The following is a 22808-nucleotide window of genomic DNA, read 5'->3' on the forward strand; positions in this document are numbered from 1 at the left end:
TGAAAATAAGACGATTACAGAGATGAGTAGACTGATATAGTCCCTCCCTCTCCTGTGGAGAGATGTAATAATCAGGCCACTGCTCATCCACTCCTCCTCCATTATCTAACTCTGTTTTTCATAATGTGAGATCATCTATCTTCTGGTCCAGAGAGAAGTATTTTTTAAACCTCTCTCTTTGGTTTGGATGTGTCCATGTGTAGTTCATACATGCATAATCTATTATCAGAATTACTGTCTTACCTCAGTGAGCCACAAAATCACTCGTTTGATAACAACTGTGTTTCAGTTGTTGCAGCCAAGCTGCGCCATTTTCCCTACATTTTCACCCATGTGTCACAGCCTCCTAGCAATTCGAGTTCTAGCCAATGAGCTCCAGCCCCTCGCCATTTGAGTGACAGCTAGAAAGAGTCACATTATCCACACACAGCAGAGTGGGAGAGACAACAATGACATGGTGCACATATCTGCACATGTGTGACATAGTATGCAATTTTCAGTGACCACTCATGGCTTTCAGAACTACTGGCTAAAAAGTATACAACATGATCTTCCTGCCCAGGAGAGTGCACGATACTTACTTCTACACTGCAGTGAGGAGTGAATTCGATTACAGTCAGGAGGTATTGTTCACTGATACGTGTTGCGTGGTTACCAGCATTAACAAACATACTCGGTAATGACCAAGCAGAGGTTCTCAATTAGGTCGTGCACCAGAGAAGAGGAACGCTACAAAGACAGAAACTGTCCCTAACAGGAACAGGGCATCAAAAACCATCTTCACCTCTCCCACAAACTACTCCAGACTAGCGCATATGGCCGGCTGGTTTTCCCACACAGCAGTTGCCCAGGTGAGTGCCCTCCCGGACATCAGCGTGATGAGGTAGGCTATCTTGAAGCGATCTGAGGGGAAGGAGGAGGGCTGAAGCTTGAAGATGAGGGCACACTGAGCTAGAAACGCCCGCCAGGTGATCGGCTCTCCATTGAAGCGTTCCGGGGTAGGTAAGTGGGGCTCCCAAGAAGGTGGAGTGACCGATGAGACGGCACTGCTAACCGCTGAGTTACTGAGGGGCTGTGGGGTTACCACCATGGTAGGCTGCCTCCCAGACAACCTGTGGAATTGCTCCAGCAAAATATCCAACGCCCGGTCATGGCTTTCAGCCAACGTTTGGACTCCCTCCATAAGACCACTAAGCAATTCCTCGTGCCTACCAATGGAGGCTCCTTGCAAAGCTGGCTAAGGTCTGCTGGGTCAGTCATGGCCAGTTCGTACTATCACGTTTTCAGGGAAGACCCAGATGCAGACAACATCGAAGTAACAACAGGTTATTAATCCAACAGGGGCAGGTAAAAGACAGGTCCCGGGCAGGGTCAGAGGTCAGTAATCCAGACAGGTGGGGCAAAGATACAGGATGGCAGGCAGGCTCAGGCTCAGGGTCAGGGCAGGCAGAATGGTCAACACCGGGAAAACTAGAAAACAGGAACAATCTAGAGACAGGAACAGAGGGGAAAACGCTGGTAGGCTTGATGAAACAAAACGAACTGGAAAAAGACAAACAGAGAACACAGGTGTAAATACACAGGGGATAATGGGCAAGATGGGTGACACCTGGAGGGGGTGGAGACAATCACAAAGACAGGTGAAACAGATCAGGGTGTGACAGAAAGGTTGGAATATAACATTCCTTCCAAGTGCTGGATGCCATCAAAAGTGTTGGATCTAGATCTAGATTGCAGATGTGATTATTTCCAGTGATATTTAAAACAAACACATAAAGTAAAAGTGATGCCACCATCCCGAAGTTGCCGGTCACCATTTTGTTGAGGGTGTCAGCTGATCCGGGAGAGAGACGGTATAGTCTGTTTCCTCTCTGCCTTCCCACTCAAACTAGTTTGACAGACAGTGAGATGCCTGTGTAGGATCTCTCTCTCTCTCTCTCTGTGAATTCTCTGTGAATTCTTTAACATCTGGTGTGGAGCAAAAGTCTTGCCTTTCAGTTGATCATTTATGTAGTAAATGAATCATCTAATTGCAGATGTGAATCTTCTTTTGGTTGCTAGAGGTTGTGGTTATTCACATGTTGTAAATATATATCCTATCATGTTCTATCCTATTCTATCCGATTCTATCATATCCTATCCTTTTCTATGCTGTTCTATTATATCCTATTATATTCTATTATATCCTATCCTATTCTATGCTATCCTATTCTATCCTATCCTATCCTATCCTATCCTATTCTACTCTATTCTATTATATGCTATCCTATTCTATTCTATCCTATCCTATCCTATCCTATTCTACTCTATTCTATTCTATCCTATCCTATCTTATCATATCCTATTCTACTCTATCCTATCCTATTCTACTCTATTCTATTATATCCTATCATATTCTATCCTATCCTATTCTATCCTATCCTATACTATTCTATTCTATTCATCCTATTCTATCCTACCCTATTCTATTCATCCTATTCTATCCTATCCTATTCTACTCTATTCTACTCTATCCTATTCTATCATATCCTATTCTATTCTATCCTATTCTATCATATCCTATTCTATTCTATTCATCCTATTCTATTCTATCCTATCCTATTCTATTCTATCATATTCTATCATTTTCTATGCTGTTTTATTATATCCTATTATATTCTATTATATTATATCATATTCTATCGCACATCTCTTCTTTTGGGTGCTAGCTAGTGTTTATCCCCATGTTATGAGTAGACATATCTGTTGTCACCTGGTGGGAGTGACTATACGTCACAGTTGAAAGTTGGCTTGAGGCTAACGTAGCTAACCTACAGGTGGGTCAATATTGATGCTAGGCTAATTGAAGAGGCCATATCTAGCAAACCTCAGGGCCACAATAGCCCCAGCGTGCCCAAGGCTGCCAGTTTGGTGCACTTACCCTGTCTTCCTGTCATGACTGTTCTGTTAGGGCACGGGCTTGAAAAGAAAACAGTGTAGTGGAGGGAGGCAGTGAGGGAGAGAGGAAGTGAGGGAGAGAGGCAGTGAGGGAGAGAGGCAGTGAGGGAGAGAGGTAGTGAGGGAGAGAGGCAGTGAGGGAGAGAGGCAGTGAGGGAGAGAGGCAGTGAGGGAGAGAGGCAGTGAGGGAGAGCGGCAGTGAGGGAGAGAGGTAGTGAGGGAGAGAGGCAGTGAGGGAGAGAGGCAGTGAGGGAGAGAGGCAGTGAGGGAGAGAGGCAGTGAGGGAGAGAGGCAGTGAGGGAGGGAGCAGTGAGGGAGAGAGGCAGTGAGGGAGGGAGGCAGTGAGGGAGGGAGGCAGTGAGGGAGAGAGGCAGTGAGGGAGAGAGGCAGTGAGGGAGAGAGGCAGTGAGGGAGGGAGGCAGTGAGGGAGGGAGGCAGTGAGGGAGAGAGGCAGTGAGGGAGAGAGGCAGTGAGGGAGAGAGGCTGTGAGGGAGAGAGGCAGTGAGGGAGGGAGGCAGTGAGGGAGAGAGGCAGTGAGGGAGAGAGGCAGTGAGGGAGAGAGGCAGTGAGGGAGGGAGGCAGTGAGGGAGAGAGGCAGTGAGGGAGGGAGGCAGTGAGGGAGAGAGGCAGTGAGGGAGAGAGGCAGTGAGGGAGAGAGGCAGTGAGGGAGAGAGGCAGTGAGGGAGGAGGCAGTGAGGGAGGGAGGCAGTGAGGGAGAGAGGCAGTGAGGGAGAGAGGCAGTGAGGGAGGGAGGCAGTGAGGGAGGGAGGCAGTGAGGGAGGGAGGCAGTGAGGGAGGGAGGCAGTGAGGGAGGGAGGCAGTGAGGGAGAGAGGCAGTGAGGGAGAGAGGCAGTGAGGGAGAGAGGCAGTGAGGGAGGGAGGCAGTGAGGGAGAGAGGCAGTGAGGGAGAGAGAGGCAGTGAGGGAGAGAGGCAGTGAGGGAGAGAGGCAGTGAGGGAGAGAGGGAGAGAGGCAGTGAGGGAGAGAGGCAGTGAGGGAGGGAGGCAGTGAGGGATGGAGGGAGGGAATGGCAAGAGGGAGGAAGGGAGGGAATGGAGGAAAGGAGGCAAGGGGCTGTGAGGGAGGAGGAGAGGGAATGAAGGGATGCTGGTAGGGAGGGAATGGAGGGATGGACTCGCTTTAGCCCCAAATTTAGAGGTAGCATGTGTGTGTGTGTGTGTGTGTGTGTGTGTGTGCGCGTGCCTGTGTGTGCGTGCGTATGTGCACGTGTGCATGTGCGTGTGTGTGTGTGCGTGTGTGTGTGTGTGTGCGTGTGTGTGTGTGCGCGGATTGACCCTGGTTCAATCCTGGGCTGTACCACAACTTGCCGTGATCGGGAGTCCTATAGGGTGGCACACCAATGGCCCAGCGTTGTCTGGATTAGAGGTGGGTTTGGCTGGGGGTGGGGTAGGCGTTTCATTGTAAAATAAGAATTTGTTCCTAACTGACTTGCCTAGTTAATAAATAAAGGTTAAGTAGAAAATAAATAGAGGCTGGTGTCCTGTTTTCCATATAGCCTGGACACTGTTAAAGCTGTGCATTTAGCTCCCAGTCCCAGGACACCTAATGGTTATAGTACATTGTTCTGGGATCTCATAACCCACAACCAAATCTCTCTACTCAATTTGAGATGCATTTATGTTGACATTTAAGTTATGTTACAATTTAAGCTAAAAGTCTGTTATGAGAGACTAGTCAGGTTGCTTTCAAACATGCAGTTTACACTAAGCACTGTGCATGTCTCTCTCTCGCTCAGCTGTGATGGCCTCTGACCTCTCCTGTTGTCCACAATGCGACCCCAAGCTATAGACAGGCCTGGGCACTGGTCCCCCCCAGACCACGTCCATGGTCAACCGGAGCAAACAGTCAGGTGAGGGTGGACATCTCATACTTCACCCCTGGCCCCTGGACAGAAGTCTAATAATGGGGTCTGGGGCGACTATGTCCCCTAACCCTTAACCTTAGCCCTCTCTATAGGCTACCTGTGAGTGCTAGCTAGCTGTAACTCCACAGGAAGGGGTGAAGAGGTCAACTTCAGAGTTAGGGAGGAGGGTTATGGGGGCTATAAAATGAGGGGTATAATTCAGCCTCTTTTCCATCTCTCTTGTTCTTCCTGGTCTGTTTTTTACTACCATCTTAATGACTTAAATTGTGTCCAATTAAGCTAAGGGCTGTTACTGAAGCATCTCTACTGACTGTAGTCTGAAGCATGTGTTTAATTAGCCAGTTGTAAAAGACTGGAGCGAACGGAGTGTTCCTGCAGGAATTTTAATGATTGGTGGGATGATGAGAGAAGACGCGTTTGACTGTTTCATTTAGTATTGTTGAATGCAATGGTTAGCCGTTTGAATCCCTGTTGGTCGTCTGAAAAATGCTTCCATGTGTGAGAAGAAGGGAACTCTTTTATTTTATGGCCTCCTTCTTATGACTACCCTCGGAGCGATCACATCCGGCCGGCTTCGACAAATCGGTCCGGATCATGTGCCAGTTTAGCTTTGAGCAAGAAACAAATAGGAAATGGTTTCCCTCCTCGCTGTGTGTGTGTCCCTCGCCATGCGTGGGGATAAAGTGTTTAACTCTGAGGAGGGCTGCAGGAGGAGCTGGTAGTCCCAGATGTGTTTAGTTACAGTTGTTTCAGGGGTTTTTTTGTGTGTCAAATGTGTCCTTTTGATGCTGAAGTCACATAGAAGTCTGGTGGTGTGTCAGAGGTCAGAGGTTACGGGTCATTCTCAGAGAGTAGGGGTCACCTCGTGAACCTGGACATTGACTGGGTGCTGGTCCAACAGGGACACCACTCCAAGCACTAAAACATGTTCTGTAACTCGTAAAGACTGCAGGTATAATGCTGACATAAACCATGGAAAACTCAAAGACATCTCTCAAATTGTTAAGTAATAACCAAAAGAAAAGCATTTGGATTGAACACAGTTTCAAGTTTATTTGTTATATGTAATAGATTGGAAATCTTACTCACCAGAGCTCTCAGTTTAACCTTAACTAAACTGTCAAACTGTCATTTTAGTGAAGAGCAGGACCACATGACAGCCTTTGCTCCTTTGCTGAGGCAGCAGCATTAGTCAGTGTAAGTGTGTAGAATATGACCTCCCCGTTCAGCCTCTCTCCACTGTGTGTAGAATAAGACCCTCCCATTCAGCCTGTCTCCACTGTGTGTAGAATATGACCTTGCCGTTCAGCCTGTCTCCACTGTGTGTAGAATATGACCTCCCCGTTCAGCCTGTCTCCACTGTGTGTAGAATATGACCTCCCCGTTCAGCCTCTCTCCACTGTGTGTAGAATAAGACCCTCCCATTCAGCCTGTCTCCACTGTGTGTAGAATATGACCTTGCCGTTCAGCCTGTCTCCACTGTGTGTAGAATATGACCTTCCCATTCAGCCTCTCTCCACTGTGTGTAGAATATGACCTTGCCGTTCAGCCTGTCTCCACTGTGTGTAGAATATGACCTTCCCATTCAGCCTCTCTCCACTGTGTGTAGAATATGACCTTGCCGTTCAGCCTCTCTCCACTGTGTGTAGAATATGACCTCCCCGTTCAGCCTGTCTCCACTGTGTGTAGAATATGACCTTCCCGTTCAGCCTGTCTCCACTGTGTGTAGAATATGACCTTCCCATTCAGCCTGTCTCCACTGTGTGTTGAATAAGACCCTCCCGTTCAGCCTGTCTCCACTGTGTGTAGAATAAGACCCTCCCGTTCAGCCTGTCTCCACTGTGTGTAGAATATGACCTTCCCGTTCAGCCTGTCTCCACTGTGTGTAGAATAAGACCCTCCCGTTCAGCCTGTCTCCACTGTGTGTAGAATATGACATTGCCGTTCAGCCTGTCTCCACTGTGTGTTGAATATGACCTTCCCATTCAGCCTGTCTCCACTCTGTGTAGAATAAGACCCTCCCATTCAGCCTGTCTCCACTGTGTGTAGAATATGACCTTGCCGTTCAGCCTGTCTCCACTGTGTGTAGAATATGACCTTGCCGTTCAGCCTGTCTCCACTGTGTGTTGAATATGACCTTCCCGTTCAGCCTGTCTCCACTCTGTGTAGAATAAGACCCTCCCATTCAGCCTGTCTCCACTGTGTGTAGAATATGACCTTGCCGTTCAGCCTGTCTCCACTGTGTGTAGAATAAGACCCTCCCATTCAGCCTGTCTCCACTGTGTGTAGAATAAGACCCTCCCATTCAGCCTGTCTCCACTGTGTGTAGAATATGACCTTCCCATTCAGCCTGTCTCCACTGTGTGTAGAATAAGACCCTCCCATTCAGCCTGTCTCCACTGTGTGTAGAATAAGACCCTCCCATTCAGCCTGTCTCCACTGTGTGTAGAATATGACCTTCCCATTCAGCCTGTCTCCACTGTGTGTAGACTGCCACAGTCCTTTATTGAGTTGTTTCCTCAAATAAGGCTCCTCCCCCTTCAACATCCCTGAGGAGCTGTGTCTTTCTACTTCCCTTTGTAGCCAATGAGATCCAATGAGAACTGGGTGAGAGGGCGTTAAATCGAGTGTGAACTACGATGATCAACCTATCCCTGGCTGCAGTAGGCTACGTCCCAAATGACACCCTATTCCCTATTTAGATAACTACTTTTGACCAGGCCCCTTAGGGTTTTGGTCATAAGTAGTGCTATATCGGGAATAAGTTGCTATTTAGAACACAGCCCTAGATTGTCGCTGTAGCAGTGTTGGTGATGCAGTTAGACAGGAGTGTTGTACCGTCTCAGGGCGTTTTGACAGGCTACTCACAGATGTGTTATGTAGGTATTGGTTTTGCAATGCAATACCATACAATGAATGCATAGAGGAGTTGGGATTGGAACACTAGCCTGTACTCTCTAGTTACATCTGAATATAATAGCTTTGTACGTTCCATTCCATGTCATGCTTTCACGTTAAATTGTTAAATTCTCCCCCACACTGTTTGACATCATATACTGGAAACCTTATTTTGCTTGTATAACTTAATACTGTTATGGTCCATAATAACAGTCTGGGATAGGGGAGGCCGGGGTTAGGGGGGGGATTGGCCGGGGTTAGGGGAGGGTTTGGCCGGGGTTAGGGGAGGCCGGGGTTAGGGGGGGGTTTGGCCGGGGTTAGGGGAGGCCGGGGTTAGGGGAGGGTTTGGCCGGGGTTAGGGGAGGGTTTGGTTTGGCCGGGGTTAGGGGAGGCCGGGGTTAGGGGAGGCCGGGGTTAGGGGAGGGTTTGACCGGGGTTAGGGGAGGGTTTGGCCGGGGTTATGGGAGTGTTTGGCCGGGGTTAGGGCAGTGTTTGGTTTGGCCGGGGTTAGGGGAGGCCGGGGTTAGGGGGGGGTTTGGCCGGGGTTAGGGGAGGCCGGGGTTAGGGGGGGGTTTGGCCGGGGTTAGGGGAGGCCGGGGTTAGGGGGGGGTTTGGCCGGGGTTAGGGGAGGGTTTGGCCGGGGTTAGGGGAGGCCGGGGTTAGGGGAGGGTTTGGCCGGGGTTAGGGGAGGCCGGGGTTAGGGGAGGCCGGGGTTAGGGGAGGGTTTGGCCGGGGTTAGGGGAGGGTTTGGCCGGGGTTAGGGTTTGGTTTGGTTTGGCCGGGGTTAGGGGAGGCCGGGGTTAGGGGAGGCCGGGGTTAGGGGAGGGTTTGACCGGGGTTAGGGGAGGGTTTGGCCGGGGTTATGGGAGTGTTTGGCCGGGGTTAGGGCAGTGTTTGGTTTGGCCGGGGTTAGGGGAGGGTTTGGCCGGGGTAGGCCGTCATTGTAAAATAAGAATTTGTTCTTAACTGACTTGCCTAGTTAAATAAAGGTTAAATAAAAAATGTAATAATCCAATCATTAGGTGTGGATAATTTGATGTTTGCACTCATGTTAACTTTTACATATAACTAGAGGTTATGAGGAAAAAAAGCCACAATATTCTGTCATGTGATTTCTTTCCCTTTTTTAGTAAACAGATTTGCAGTCTGTTTAAAAATGTAGATGCAGCTATATTGCAAAATAAAAATAGAGAATTTCAATGTGATTGGTGACGTTTGCTCGAGTTCTGAATAAAAATTCATAACTATCACGTATTAAAAACCAAATACCCAATCAATATGTTGACATTAAAATGGCAGCGATCTCTAACTTCTCTCACAGCTCTGTTTTCAACTGTCCTGACCAGGCGTCTGCCTAGCTGTGTGAAAACTGGTAGAAAAGGCGTTATCTGAGAGATATACGGCTAACAAGACACCAAGGTCCATCCCACTACAGTCTGACCTGGGTTTGTCCTGGGCCAATCTAGCTAAGTCAATATCAACGCTGCTCCGCCTCTGATTGTTAGCTCCACTACGACCACCAGTTCACCTTTCTCTCCTCTCTTTCTTCCCTATTTTATCCCCCCTTTTTTCATGGCGTAAAAGGATTGTTATTACAGTAGAGTGATAGGAGTTTATGAGGTCGTTATGACTCGGGGCTTTGTGTTAGGCTCTTCTCCTGGTGATAGTGCCCTGTATTGGCAGGTCACTGAAAGCCTAGAGAATGAGACAGTCAGGCCTATAGCTTTTATGATATAAGGTAACTCACACATCATCATTGGGTGCTAATCTCAACAATGGGCTCTGAATGGTGTCATGTAAACTGCAAATGAACCCTTAACTCTTAAGGTGTACTATACTGTGCTGTCCACTGCGGGGGCAAGGAGTCCCATGGCCGAGACTGTCGTGACCTTCTCATTGCCCCTACACGTTTCTGCTTTACAGCCTCTGTCATGGGGTAGAGTTAAGGAACTAGAATTAAGCAATAAAGCACGAGAGAGTGTGGTATATGGCCAATATACCACGGCTAAGGGCTGTTCTTAGGCACAACACAAACAGTGCACATTTTTTGTGTGCGTATGTGATCCCTGCGGGAATTGAACCCACAACTTGACCAACTTGAGCCACACAGGACCACTAGTGTGATGATTATGTGAATTGTGATTTATAGGTCATGAACACATACTACTACAGTTTTTACTGAGCATCTTACAACCTTGTGGGATTCGGCATGTTCAAGAGTGAGGCCAGTTTGACCACTGAAGAATGTGTTGTTTTATTATCGGGGGTTGTTGGTCATGCCTCTTGACTCTTGACGCTGGTCCTGTCCTGTCATTGAGGCATGCTATAGCTAGACTCTAACTCTGGAGGGCAACCACTCAACGAGATGAGCCGGCAGGGTGGAGCCGGCGGGGTGGAGCCGGCGGGGTGGAGCCGGCGGGGTGGAACCGGCGGGGTGGAGCCGGCGGGGTGTTGTTTAACAATGGTAGAAGGTGGTATGGACCAGAGACCAGGCGTGAGGTGCTGCATGGTCAGGTTTTTTGTTGTTGTTGTGTGTGTGTGTGTGTGTGTGTGTGTGTGTGTGTGTGTGTGTGTGTGTGTGTATGTGTGTGTGTGTGTTTGTAGTGTCTCTGAAAGGGGAATGGGGCTGTAAAGACCCCCAGGGGTAGATATTTATGTGTGAGCCTTAAAGGTCACGTCAGAGCTCGTCTCGTGTACACACACACACACACACACACACACACACAAATCAAATCAAATGTATTTATATAGCCCTTCTTACATCAGCTGGTATATCAAAGTGCTGTACAGAAACCCAGCCTAAAACCCCAAACAGCAAGCAATGCAGGAGTAGAAGCACACACACACTCATGTATGCACGCACGTATGCAAGCAGGCACACACACACAAAGAGGTCAGGGATGTGGGGCTTGTCTTGCTGCGACATATCCGATGTTGAACCTTGAACTGTGAAATTGTTAGAGAGCCCTTTCTAACAACAGTGTTGTAGGGCAGCCAAATCAAATCAAATCAAATCAAATGTTATTTGTCACATACACATGGTTAGCCAGCGAGCATTGAAATGCAACAATATGAGCAGAGCAGAACCAAGCCATGGCTTTTCTAATGTCTTTCTGATGTGCTGTATGTGGTGTGGAGAAGGGTAAGAAACACTTACATCGTTTTGCCGTTGGCTTTACAAACTACACTGAACAAAAATATAAACGCAACATGTAAAGTGTTGGTCCCATGTTTCATGAGCTGAAATAAAATATACCAGATATAATACACAAAATTTGTTTACATCCCTGTTAGTGAGCATTTCTCCTTTGCCAAGATAATCCATCAACCTGGCAGGTGCGGCATATCAAGAAGCTGATTAAACAGCATGATCATGACACAGAGGAATCTGGAGGTGAAAGAAACGCACACCTGTTTAGGCAAGGTCCTGGCTAGCGGAGTAGAACACCTGTTTAGGCAAGGTCCTGGCTAGCGGAGTAGAACACCTGTTTGGGAGAGGTCCTGGCTAGCGGAGTAGAACACCTGTTTAGGAGAGGTCCTGGCTAGCGGAGTAGAACACCTGTTTAGGCAAGGTCCTGGCTAGCGGAGTAGAACACCTGTTTAGGCAAGGTCCTGGCTAGCGGAGTAGAACACCTGTTTAGGCGAGGTGCTGGCTAGCGGAGTAGAATTCTTGAAAAAGAAGCACCTTGTGCTGGGGCCAATAAAAAGGCCACTCTAAAATGTTGTCGCACAACACAATGCCACAGGTGTCAAGTTTTGAGGGAGCGTGCAACAGGCATGCTGACTGCAGGAATGTACACCAGAGCTGTTGCAAGAGAATTGAATGTTAACTTCTCTACCATAAGCCATCTCCAATGTCATTTTAGAGGATTTGGCAGTACGTCCAACCAGCCTCACAACCGCAGACCACATGTATGGAGTCGTGTGGGCGAGTGGTTCGCTGATGAACAGAGTGCCCCATGGTGGTGGTGGCGTTACGGTATGGGTGGGCATTAGCTACGGACAATGTTGCGTTTATATTCTTGTTCAGTATGTGTGTTGATAGATTCAGTCATAAAACTTTAAAAGAGTTGTATAATTGATGAAAGCTTGGTGATGTATGGCGCAAGATTGAATTTAATGTATATGGACTCAGTCAAGTTTCAGTGTGGCATTGAAGTGACTTGCAATCCACAGGTGCCACTGCAATAGTCTTCCATGTGAATTGGCCCTTTGAACTTCTTCAACCATTTACATTTGAGTAATTTAGGCGAAGCTCTTATCCAGAGCAGCTTACAGTAGTGTGTTTATACATTTTCGTACTGGTCCCCCGTGGGAACCGAATCCACAACCCTGGCGTTGCAAGCGTCGTGCTAAGCGCCGTGCTCTACCACATGGGACCAGTTAGTGAACTTTCTTCCCACTCAACTAACTTTCAAGATGAGAAGCAAGTCTGACAATTACAACATAGCCACATAGTCACATAGTCACATAGTCACATAGCCACATAGTCACATAGCCACATAGCCAACATTGAAGTCTGCTGTCAGATTTACATAGTTTGTAGATATTTCATCCCTTTAGTGACTTTCTGTTCAAATCATTTAATGACTTGTATCTTTTTTTTACCAGTGTTGTATAGAATTTCTGTAACTCATGTGTTTCCAACTCAGCCTTGGCCTGATTGGCCTGGAAGTAGGATGCAGAGTTCTCCCTCCCCTTTAAGACTTGCTAATTGATGGAGCTGAAGGTTTTTTTGGTTGGGCACAAAGGTCTGTGGTCTGTACTGGGACCTGCTGAGTGGTGTGTCAATGGGCCACCCTGGCTTCCCTGGACCTGGCTGCAACAATGGCTTTGTCCACACACACACATGTTGCAACAAAGACCAGGGCGTGCGTGCGTGTGTGGACAAAGCCATTGTGCAGTCAAGTTTCAGTTCAGCGTACACAACACGCACGCGGGCACTCATGCACACACACAAAAACATGCACACATGCTTATTCACGTAAAATCCACAAACATCCATATTAGGGTAAAGCATGATGTTTCCTTAAAGCTGAGGTGACTAGGCCAGTGTTGTCCCCGCTAAATGATGTCCCCGGGGAAGTTAGGAACTCTATTTAGAGATGGACAGGGTTCCTTCCGGCAGACCTCCAGCCACCACAGAGGAAGCTGAGGGTGACGGCCTCCACCACCTCAGCCCCGGATCCAAACTAAACTAACTTTGTTTTCTGAGGCAACAGGAAGAGTTTCTTCACCTTTTAACATTCCTTTCCTCAGGGAGGGAAAGAGATGGAGGGGTCAACTGTCCTGCGGGGTTGGGGTCAAATCCATTTCCAGCCAAGTCAGGGAGTTTGGAATTTCAGTGAATTTCCTGAATTGACTGAATTAAAAGGGAATTGACCCCAGCCCTACTGTCCTGCTTGTGGGACATTCCAGTCGTTCCATAGCCAAAGGCAACTGACCAAAGAGGAAAAACACAAGTTGAACAGTTACACAAAACAGTTGAACAGTTACAATAGTTCAACAGAACAACAGTTACAACAGAACAATAGTTCAACAGTTCAATAGTTACAACAGAACAACAGTTACAACAGAACAACAGTTACAACAGAACAACAGTTACAACAGAACAACAGTTACAACTGCACAACAGTTACAACAGTTACAACAGTTACAACAGTTACAACAGTTACAACAGTTACAACAGAACAACAGTTACAACAGAACAACAGAACAACAGAACAACAGTTACAACAGTTACAACAGAACAACAGAACAACAGTTACAACAGAACAACAGTTACAACAGAACAACAGAACAACAGTTACAACAGAACAACAGTTACAACAGTTACAACAGAACAACAGTTACAACATAACAACAGTTACAACAGAACAACAGTTACAACAGAACAACAGAACAACAGTTACAACAGAACAACAGTTACAACAGAACAACAGTTACAACAGAACAACAGAACAACAGTTACAACATAACAACAGTTACAACAGAACAACAGTTACAACAGAACAACAGTTAAAACAGTTACAACAGAACAACAGTTACAACATAACAACAGTTACAACAGAACAACAGAACAACAGAACAACAGTTACAACATAACAACAGTTACAACAGAACAACAGTTACAACAGAACAACAGAACAACAGTTACAACATAACAACAGTTACAACAGAACAACAGTTACAACAGAACAACAGTTACAACAGAACAACAGTTCAACAGTTACAACAGAACAACAGTTACAACAGAACAACAGAACAACAGTTACAACATAACAACAGTTACAACAGTTCAACAGTTACAACAGAACAACAGTTACAACAGAACAACATAACAACAGTTACAACATAATAACAGTTACAACAGAACAACAGAACAACAGTTACAACAGAACTACAGTTACAACAGAACAACAGTTACAACAGAACAACAGTTACAACATATCAACAGTTACAACAGAACAACAGTTACAACAGAACAACATAACAACAGTTACAACATAACAACAGTTACAACAGAACAACAGAACAACAGTTACAACAGTTACAACAGAACAACAGAACAACAGTTACAACAGAACAACAGAACAACAGTTACAACAGTTACAACAGAACAACAGAACAACAGTTACAACAGAACAACAGTTACAACAGAACAACAGTTACAACATAACAACAGTTACAACAGAACAACAGTTACAACAGAACAACAGTTACAACAGAACAACAGTTAAAACAGTTACAACAGAACAACAGTTACAACAGAACAACAGAACAACAGAACAACAGTTACAACAGAACAACAGTTACAACAGTTACAACAGAACAACAGTTACAACATAACAACAGTTACAACAGAACAACAGTTACAACAGAACAACAGAACAACAGTTACAACAGAACAACAGTTACAACAGAACAACAGTTTACAACAGAACAACAGAACAACAGTTACAACATAACAACAGTTACAACAGAACAACAGTTACAACAGAACAACAGTTAAAACAGTTACAACAGAACAACAGTTACAACATAACAACAGAACAACAGAACAACAGTTACAACATAACAACAGTTACAACAGAACAACAGTTACAACAGAACAACAGAACAACAGTTACAACATAACAACAGTTACAACAGAACAACAGTTACAACAGAACAACAGAACAACAGTTACAACAGAACAACAGTTACAACAGAACAACAGTTAAAACAGTTACAACATAACAACAGTTACAACAGAACAACAGTTACAACAGAACAACAGTTAAAACAGTTACAACAGAACAACAGTTACAACATAACAACAGTTACAACAGAACAACAGAACAACAGAACAACAGTTACAACATAACAACAGTTACAACAGAACAACAGTTACAACAGAACAACAGAACAACAGTTACAACATAACAACAGTTACAACAGAACAACAGTTACAACAGAACAACAGTTACAACAGAACAACAGTTCAACAGTTACACAGAACAACAGTTACAACAGAACAACAGAACAACAGTTACAACATAACAACAGTTACAACAGTTCAACAGTTACAACAGAACAACAGTTACAACAGAACAACATAACAACAGTTACAACATAATAACAGTTACAACAGAACAACAGAACAACAGTTACAACAGAACAACAGTTACAACAGAACAACAGTTACAACAGAACAACAGTTACAACATATCAACAGTTACAACAGAACAACAGTTACAACAGAACAACATAACAACAGTTACAACATAACAACAGTTACAACAGAACAACAGAACAACAGTTACAACAGTTACAACAGAACAACAGAACAACAGTTACAACAGAACAACAGAACAACAGAACAACAGTTACAACAGTTACAACAGAACAACAGAACAACAGTTACAACAGAACAACAGTTACAACAGAACAACAGTTACAACATAACAACAGTTACAACAGAACAACAGTTACAACAGAACAACAGTTACAACAGAACAACAGTTAAAACAGTTACAACAGAACAACAGTTACAACAGAACAACAGAACAACAGAACAACAGTTACAACAGAACAACAGTTACAACAGTTACAACAGAACAACAGTTACAACATAACAACAGTTACAACAGAACAACAGTTACAACAGAACAACAGAACAACAGTTACAACAGAACAACAGTTACAACAGAACAACAGTTACAACAGAACAACAGAACAACAGTTACAACATAACAACAGTTACAACAGAACAACAGTTACAACAGAACAACAGTTAAAACAGTTACAACAGAACAACAGTTACAACATAACAACAGAACAACAGAACAACAGTTACAACATAACAACAGTTACAACAGAACAACAGTTACAACAGAACAACAGAACAACAGTTACAACATAACAACAGTTACAACAGAACAACAGTTACAACAGAACAACAGAACAACAGTTACAACAGAACAACAGTTACAACAGAACAACAGTTAAAACAGTTACAACAGAACAACAGTTACAACAGAACAACAGAACAACAGAACAACAGTTACAACATAACAACAGTTACAACAGAACAACAGTTACAACAGAACAACAGAACAACAGTTACAACATAACAACAGTTACAACAGAACAACAGTTACAACAGAACAACAGTTCAACAGTTACAACAGAACAACAGTTACAACAGAACAACAGAACAACAGTTACAACATAACAACAGTTACAACAGTTCAACAGTTACAACAGAACAACAGTTACAACAGAACAACATAACAACAGTTACAACATAACAACAGTTACAACAGAACAACAGAACAACAGTTACAACAGAACAACAGTTACAACAGAACAACAGTTACAACAGAACAACAGTTACAACATATCAACAGTTACAACATAACAACAGTTACAACAGAACAACAGAACAACAGTTACAACATAACAACAGTTACAACAGTTCAACAGTTACAACAGAACAACAGTTACAACAGAACAACAGAACAACAGTTACAACAGAACAACAGTTACAACAGAACAACAGTTACAACATATCAACAGTTACAACATAACAACAGTTACAACAGAACAACAGAACAACAGTTACAACATAACAACAGTTCAACAGTTAAAACCTTTCACCTTACAGTGAAATGCTTACTTACCCTTAACCAACAATGCAGTTGAGAAAAGATAAGTGCTAAGAAAGTATTTACTAAATAACTGAAGTAAACAATTTTTAAAAATTTAAAAGAAAGAAAGAAAGAAGAAAAGTAATTAAATAGCAACGATAAAATAACACTAACAAGGCTATATATATACAAGGCTATATAAGGCTATATATATACAAGGCTATATACAGGGGGTACCGGTACAGAGTCAATGTGCGAGGGCACAGGATAGTCAAGGTAATTGAGGTAATATGTACATGTTGGTGGAGGTAAAAGTGACTATGCATAGATAATAACCAGAGAAGGGAGGGGTCAATGTAAATAGTCCGGGTAGCCATTTGATTAGCTGTTCAGGAGTCTTATGGCTTGAGGGTAGAAGCTGTTAAGAAGACTTTTATGTAAAACGCCCCTGTGGATTAAACCCAGTGACTGGGACAATGAGGGAGATGCAGCAGGGAAAGGGGAAAGAGGAATACTGTGTCTTCCGCATTTAACCCAGCCCCTCTGAATCAGAGGTACGGGGGAGGGGGGCTGCCATAATCAACATCCACAGCGCCTGGGGAACAGTGGGTTAACTGCCTTGCTCAGGGGCAGAACAACAGATTTGTACCTTGTCAGCTCGGGGATTCAATCCAGCAACCTTTCGTTTACTAGCCCAACACTCTAACAACTAGGCTACCTGCCGCCCCCCCACTCTAACCACTAGGCTACCTGCCGCCCCTCCACTCTAACCACTAGGCTACCTGCCGCCCCTCCACTCTAACCACTAGGCTACCTGCCGCCCCTCCACTCTAACCACTAGGCTACTAGTTTAAGGGACAGGGAGAAGTGGTCAATGGGTATGTGATGGAAAACTGAGACTGCATGTGACATCTAAATTGCATATTTACAAATCTACTCTCAGTAACAATTAAGCATGAATCACATTATATCCCATCAGACACCACAAGACATTTGAGGTTAAGATGAAAGAAAAACAAAACCTGTAAAAAACACTGCCCACTTTTCTCAGTTGCTGTGCTGGTTTCATAGTGAAAGGAGAGATAGGAATGTAATGTGAGAGCCATTGGACCTTTGGGCTTGGTTTGACCACCATCAGTCTGGTGGTAAAGCCAAGCTGTGGCATCGGTCGCTGATGTGATGTGGTGTGATGCGCTCGTCAGGGAAAGAGTTCTTGTGGGGAAAGCTCACTGGTGGTTTTCATTTGATGTGTGTTTGAAGTGCGAGAGGAGGTTCACCAAAGGGCGGAGACACACTGAGCCTGGCCCTGCCCCTGAGTGTTTGGGTTAGGGTTTGGCAGGGGATAGGGGTTGGGGTGGGGGGGGGGGGGAGCACACTGCCCACAAATTGAGGTGGAAACTGAGCTGTACTTCCTAACCTCCTGCCAAATGTATAACCATATTAGAGACACATATTTCCCTCAGATTACACAGACCCGCAAAGAATTCTAAAACAAACCCGATTTTGCTAAACTCCTTTATCTATTGGGTGAAATACCACCGTGTGCATCACAGCAGCAACATTTGTGACGTGTTGCCACAAGAAAAGGGCAACCAGTGAAGAACAAACACCCTTGTAAATACAACCTATTTATGTTTATTTATTTTCCCTTTTGTACTTTAACTATTTGCACTATCACTATCATTGCAACACTGTATATAGACATAATATGACATTTGAAATGTCTTTATTCTTTTGGAACTTTTGTGAGTGTAATGTTTACTGTTCATTTTGTATTGCATATTTTCCTTTTGTTTATTATCTATTTCACTTGCTTTGGCAATGTAAGCACATATTTCCCATGCCAATAAAGCCCCTTAAATTGAATTGAGTGACTGAGTGAGTAGTAGTGGGAATGCCATCTGGCTGAACTGCCCGCCTCCACACACATAGTCACACACCCTCAAACAGTCGCTTCACACACACACACACACACACACACACACACACACACACACACACACACACACACACACACACACACACACACACACACACACACACACACACACACACACACACACACACACACATCTCTGGTTCTACTGTCTTTGCTTTGAGGGAAGGCTGTGTTGACCTCTCTGGGAGGGAAGGCTGTGTTGACCTCTCTGGGAGGGAAGGCTGTGTTGACCTCTCTGGGAGGGAAGGCTGTGTTGACCTCTCTGGGAGGGAAGGCTGTGTTGACCTCTCTCTGGGAGGGAAGGCTGTGTTGACCTCTCTCTGGGAGGGAAGGCTGTGTTGACCTCTCTCTGGGAGGGAAAGCTGTGTTGACCTCTCTCTGGGAGGGAAGGCTGTGTTGACCTCTCTCTGGGAGGGAAGGCTGTGTTGACCTCTCTCTGGGAGGGAAGGCTGTGTTGATCTCTCTCTGGGAGGGAAGGCTGTGTTGACCTCTCTCTGGGAGGGAAGGCTGTGTTGACCTCTCTCTGGGAGGGAAGGCTGTGTTGACCTCTCTGGGAGGGAAGGCTGTGTTGACCTCTCTGGGAGGGAAGGCTGTGTTGACCTCTCTCTGGGAGGGAAAGCTGTGTTGACCTCTCTCTGGGAGGGAAGGCTGTGTTGACCTCTCTCTGGGAGGGAAGGCTGTGTTGACCTCTCTCTGGGAGGGAAGGCTGTGTTGATCTCTCTCTGGGAGGGAAGGCTGTGTTGACCTCTCTCTGGGAGGGAAGGCTGTGTTGACCTCTCTCTGGGAGGGAAGGCTGTGTTGACCTCTCTGGGAGGGAAGGCTGTGTTGACCTCTCTCTGGGAGGGAAGGCTGTGTTGACCTCTCTCTGGGAGGGAAAGCTGTGTTGACCTCTCTCTGGGAGGGAAGGCTGTGTTGACCTCTCTCTGGGAGGGAAGGCTGTGTTGACGTCTCTCTGGGAGGGAAGGCTGTGTTGATCTCTCTCTGGGAGGGAAGGCTGTGTTGACCTCTCTCTGGGAGGGAAGGCTGTGTTGACCTCTCTCTGGGAGGGAAGGCTGTGTTGACCTCTCTGGGAGGGAAGGCTGTGTTGACCTCTCTGGGAGGGAAGGCTGTGTTGACCTCTCTCTGGGAGGGAAGGCTGTGCTGACCTCTCTCTGGGAGGGAAGGCTGTGTTGACCTCTCTCTGGGAGGGAAGGCTGTGCTGACCTCTCTGGGAGGGAAGGCTGTGTTGACCTCTCTCTGGGAGGGAAGGCTGTGTTGACCTCTCTCTGGGAGGGAAGGCTGTGTTGACCTCTCTCTGGGAGGGAAGGCTGTGTTGACCTCTCTGGGAGGGAAGGCTGTGTTGACCTCTCTCTGGGAGGGAAGGCTGTGTTGACCTCTCTCTGGGAGGGAAGGCTGTGTTGACCTCTCTGGGAGGGAAGGCTGTGTTGACCTCTCTGGGAGGGAAGGCTGTGTTGACCTCTCTCTGGGAGGGAAGGCTGTGCTGACCTCTCTCTGGGAGGGAAGGCTGTGTTGACCTCTCTCTGGGAGGGAAGGCTGTGCTGACCTCTCTCTGGGAGGGAAGGATGTGCTGACCGCTCTCCGGGAGGGAAGGCTGTGCTGACCGCTCTCTGGGAGGGAAGGCTGTGCTGACCACTCTCTGGGAGGGAAGGCTGTGCTGACCGCTTCGGGAGGGAAGGCTGTATGCAGGGCAGAGGAGGGGGAGCCAGGCAGCTGTGAGCCTGTGACTGTCCTGGATTCAGTAGAGCTACAGAAAGAGAGAAGGAGGCTGAGTCCGCAGAGAGAGAAACTGAAAGAGGAGAGGTTGCTGTCCTGGATTTTTTTTAGCTGCAATAGAGGGAGATTGAAAGAGGAGGGGCTGGGCCAAGAGCCATGTTGCCCAGAGCCAGTGGAGAATAACAGACAGGCCTGAGTCTTGATAAAAGCTTAGGAGAGCTTTCTGCACAGAGGTAAGACCACTGAGGCCTCTGCCAAAGAAATTTGATAGGATTGGATAAGAAAAAAATAGCTATTCTAGTTGTACCTGTACAGCCTAAAAAATACATTTGACATTTGAAATGGGATATTTTGCCTCGAAATGTCTCAGCCTTAGCAGTAATTTCTAGCTTTAAACTGGATTTAAAGAGTGATTTTAACACTGTTTTTATTGGTAAGATGTTTAAACTGTATTTAAGAGTGATTTTAACACTGTTTTTATTGGTAAGATGTTTAAACTGTATTTAAGAGTGATTTTAACACTGTTTTTATTGGTAAGATGTTTAAACTGTATTTAAGAGTGATTTTAACACTGTTTTATTGGTAAGATGGTTGCATTTATTTATTTTTTACTCAGTCTTCCATATTATGAAAACATGTTTTGCATATGCATACATTCTACTGTAAGTGGGATACTAGTATGGGCATTGGTCATTGAAACTGTGTCTGAGCCATTGGGTCTAATGCTATCTGAACAGGATCAGTAGTGTGTTTGATGTTCAGCGAGCTGTGTGACAGCAGCATGTGTGTTCGGGACCGGGTGCAGGCTAGGCGGACACGTGCAGGTGGTCCCTCTCACAGTGCAGGGTAGGCAGGGTCTCTCATACCCATTTGGTCTTGAAATAACACCCCCCTGGGATGGAGGGAGACACAAGGCTTAGCTAGAACTACTTTGAGTTGACATGGGATAGACAGGGCTGTGAGAAACTATTCTTTTAAAGATGATGTCACTGGTATTTGCGTGGTTTTTCAACATTACTAGTTCAACTCTTTGTTTCGGTACTATTGGATAGTTGGATCATTTAGGTATTTTGGATAACGATTTTCTTTTTAAACACCGTGGATTCAAATGATTTAAAATCTTAAATACTTGTCAGTTTTGAGAATGATTTATGTGTAGGTCAGTGTTTTTTAAAGTGCCAGTGATTTTACAAAGGGGCTGGTTTTATAAAGCGCCAGCAGGTGACTCAGAGTACATGTGTTTTTTTTGGATTGTTTCGAGTTCCACGTTTTATTTGTCGTATGGGATACACATGGTATACATTGTCCAACGAAATGCTTACTTGCTTGTTTATTGGATTTGAAATAATCTGTTCCGCCGATCTTGACTGGAGAAACATCTTGTTTGACTCGCAGAGAAAAACAGACTTGTCTCAATATGAACTGGAGAACCTGAACCTTTTGAACTGAAAATCTGGTTCTCTCTCCAAGTAGACTTAGTGTACAACCCAAATAACACCCCATTCCCTATAAAGTGCACTACTTTTGACCAGAACCCTATGGGGCCCTGGTCAAAGTAGTGCACTATATAGGGAATAAGGTGTCATTTGGGACGCTACCCTAGACCCTAACCAGAGTGAGTCTGTGGGTGAGACTGTGCCAAATCAAACATGTACAGTCCAGACATGCTGACAGAGAACCGTGTGTTGGGGCTGTGGGCTTGTCCATCATTCGTCTCCTTGAGGATGTGAGACAGTAATTCAGACCAGCAGCTGGTTATTTTCCCTATTCTTTTAACAAGGGTTGTTCATCTACTGTACTAGATGGATTTACTGTGTACATCTACACTATATTTGGAGGACATCTTTCAATCAATGAGTTGAGATGAGAAATACAATACAAAAAATGTAATTGAACTGCGAAGTATGACTCCTGGTTTATTTTGTCTTGTGGGACTGTGTCATTATCCTTCAATAAATCTGCCGAGAACGTGAAGCAGATGTCAGGACACTTGTGTTATCCCATCTATATGTTGGCTGTATGGCAGCACAGATCCTGTTGTTTCCCTCATTCCATGACTGAAGTGTCCTCGACATTGTAATTCATTGCGCATTTAGCATTTCCATAGGAGTCAATAGTCAGTGGTTACCCCAGCAGGGTTTATCTCTATCCATACTCCCAGACTCCACTGTCCCCCTCACCCTGCTCTGTGGGGAGATACCCTACCACCCACTCCCCGCCCGGCTGGGGGTACAAGGTCTCTGTGGGGAGATCAGATATGCATCTGAGGCTCCCAAGGTAAAGCCATGTTAACAAGCACCTTTACA

General features: G+C 45.5%; 2 protein-coding genes across 2 annotated transcripts in view; one reads left to right on the forward strand and one right to left on the reverse strand.

The window, feature by feature from the left end:
* The window catches only part of LOC109867616 (prickle-like protein 1), a 60741-nt gene that overhangs the window by 9936 nt on the left and 27997 nt on the right, over positions 1 to 22808 (forward strand). The window lies entirely within an intron of this gene.
* Positions 797 to 21372, reverse strand: LOC116356303 (putative uncharacterized protein ENSP00000383309). Its single transcript, XM_031801448.1, has 3 exons — positions 21341 to 21372; positions 18936 to 20533; positions 797 to 903 (listed from the first exon to the last, which is right to left on the reverse strand). The coding sequence occupies exons 1-3, from the start codon at positions 21370 to 21372 to the stop codon at positions 797 to 799; spliced, it is 1737 nt and encodes a 578-aa protein (XP_031657308.1).

The sequence above is a fragment of the Oncorhynchus kisutch genome, linkage group LG22 (assembly GCF_002021735.2).
Source record: "Oncorhynchus kisutch isolate 150728-3 linkage group LG22, Okis_V2, whole genome shotgun sequence".
Lineage (NCBI taxonomy): Eukaryota > Metazoa > Chordata > Actinopteri > Salmoniformes > Salmonidae > Oncorhynchus > Oncorhynchus kisutch.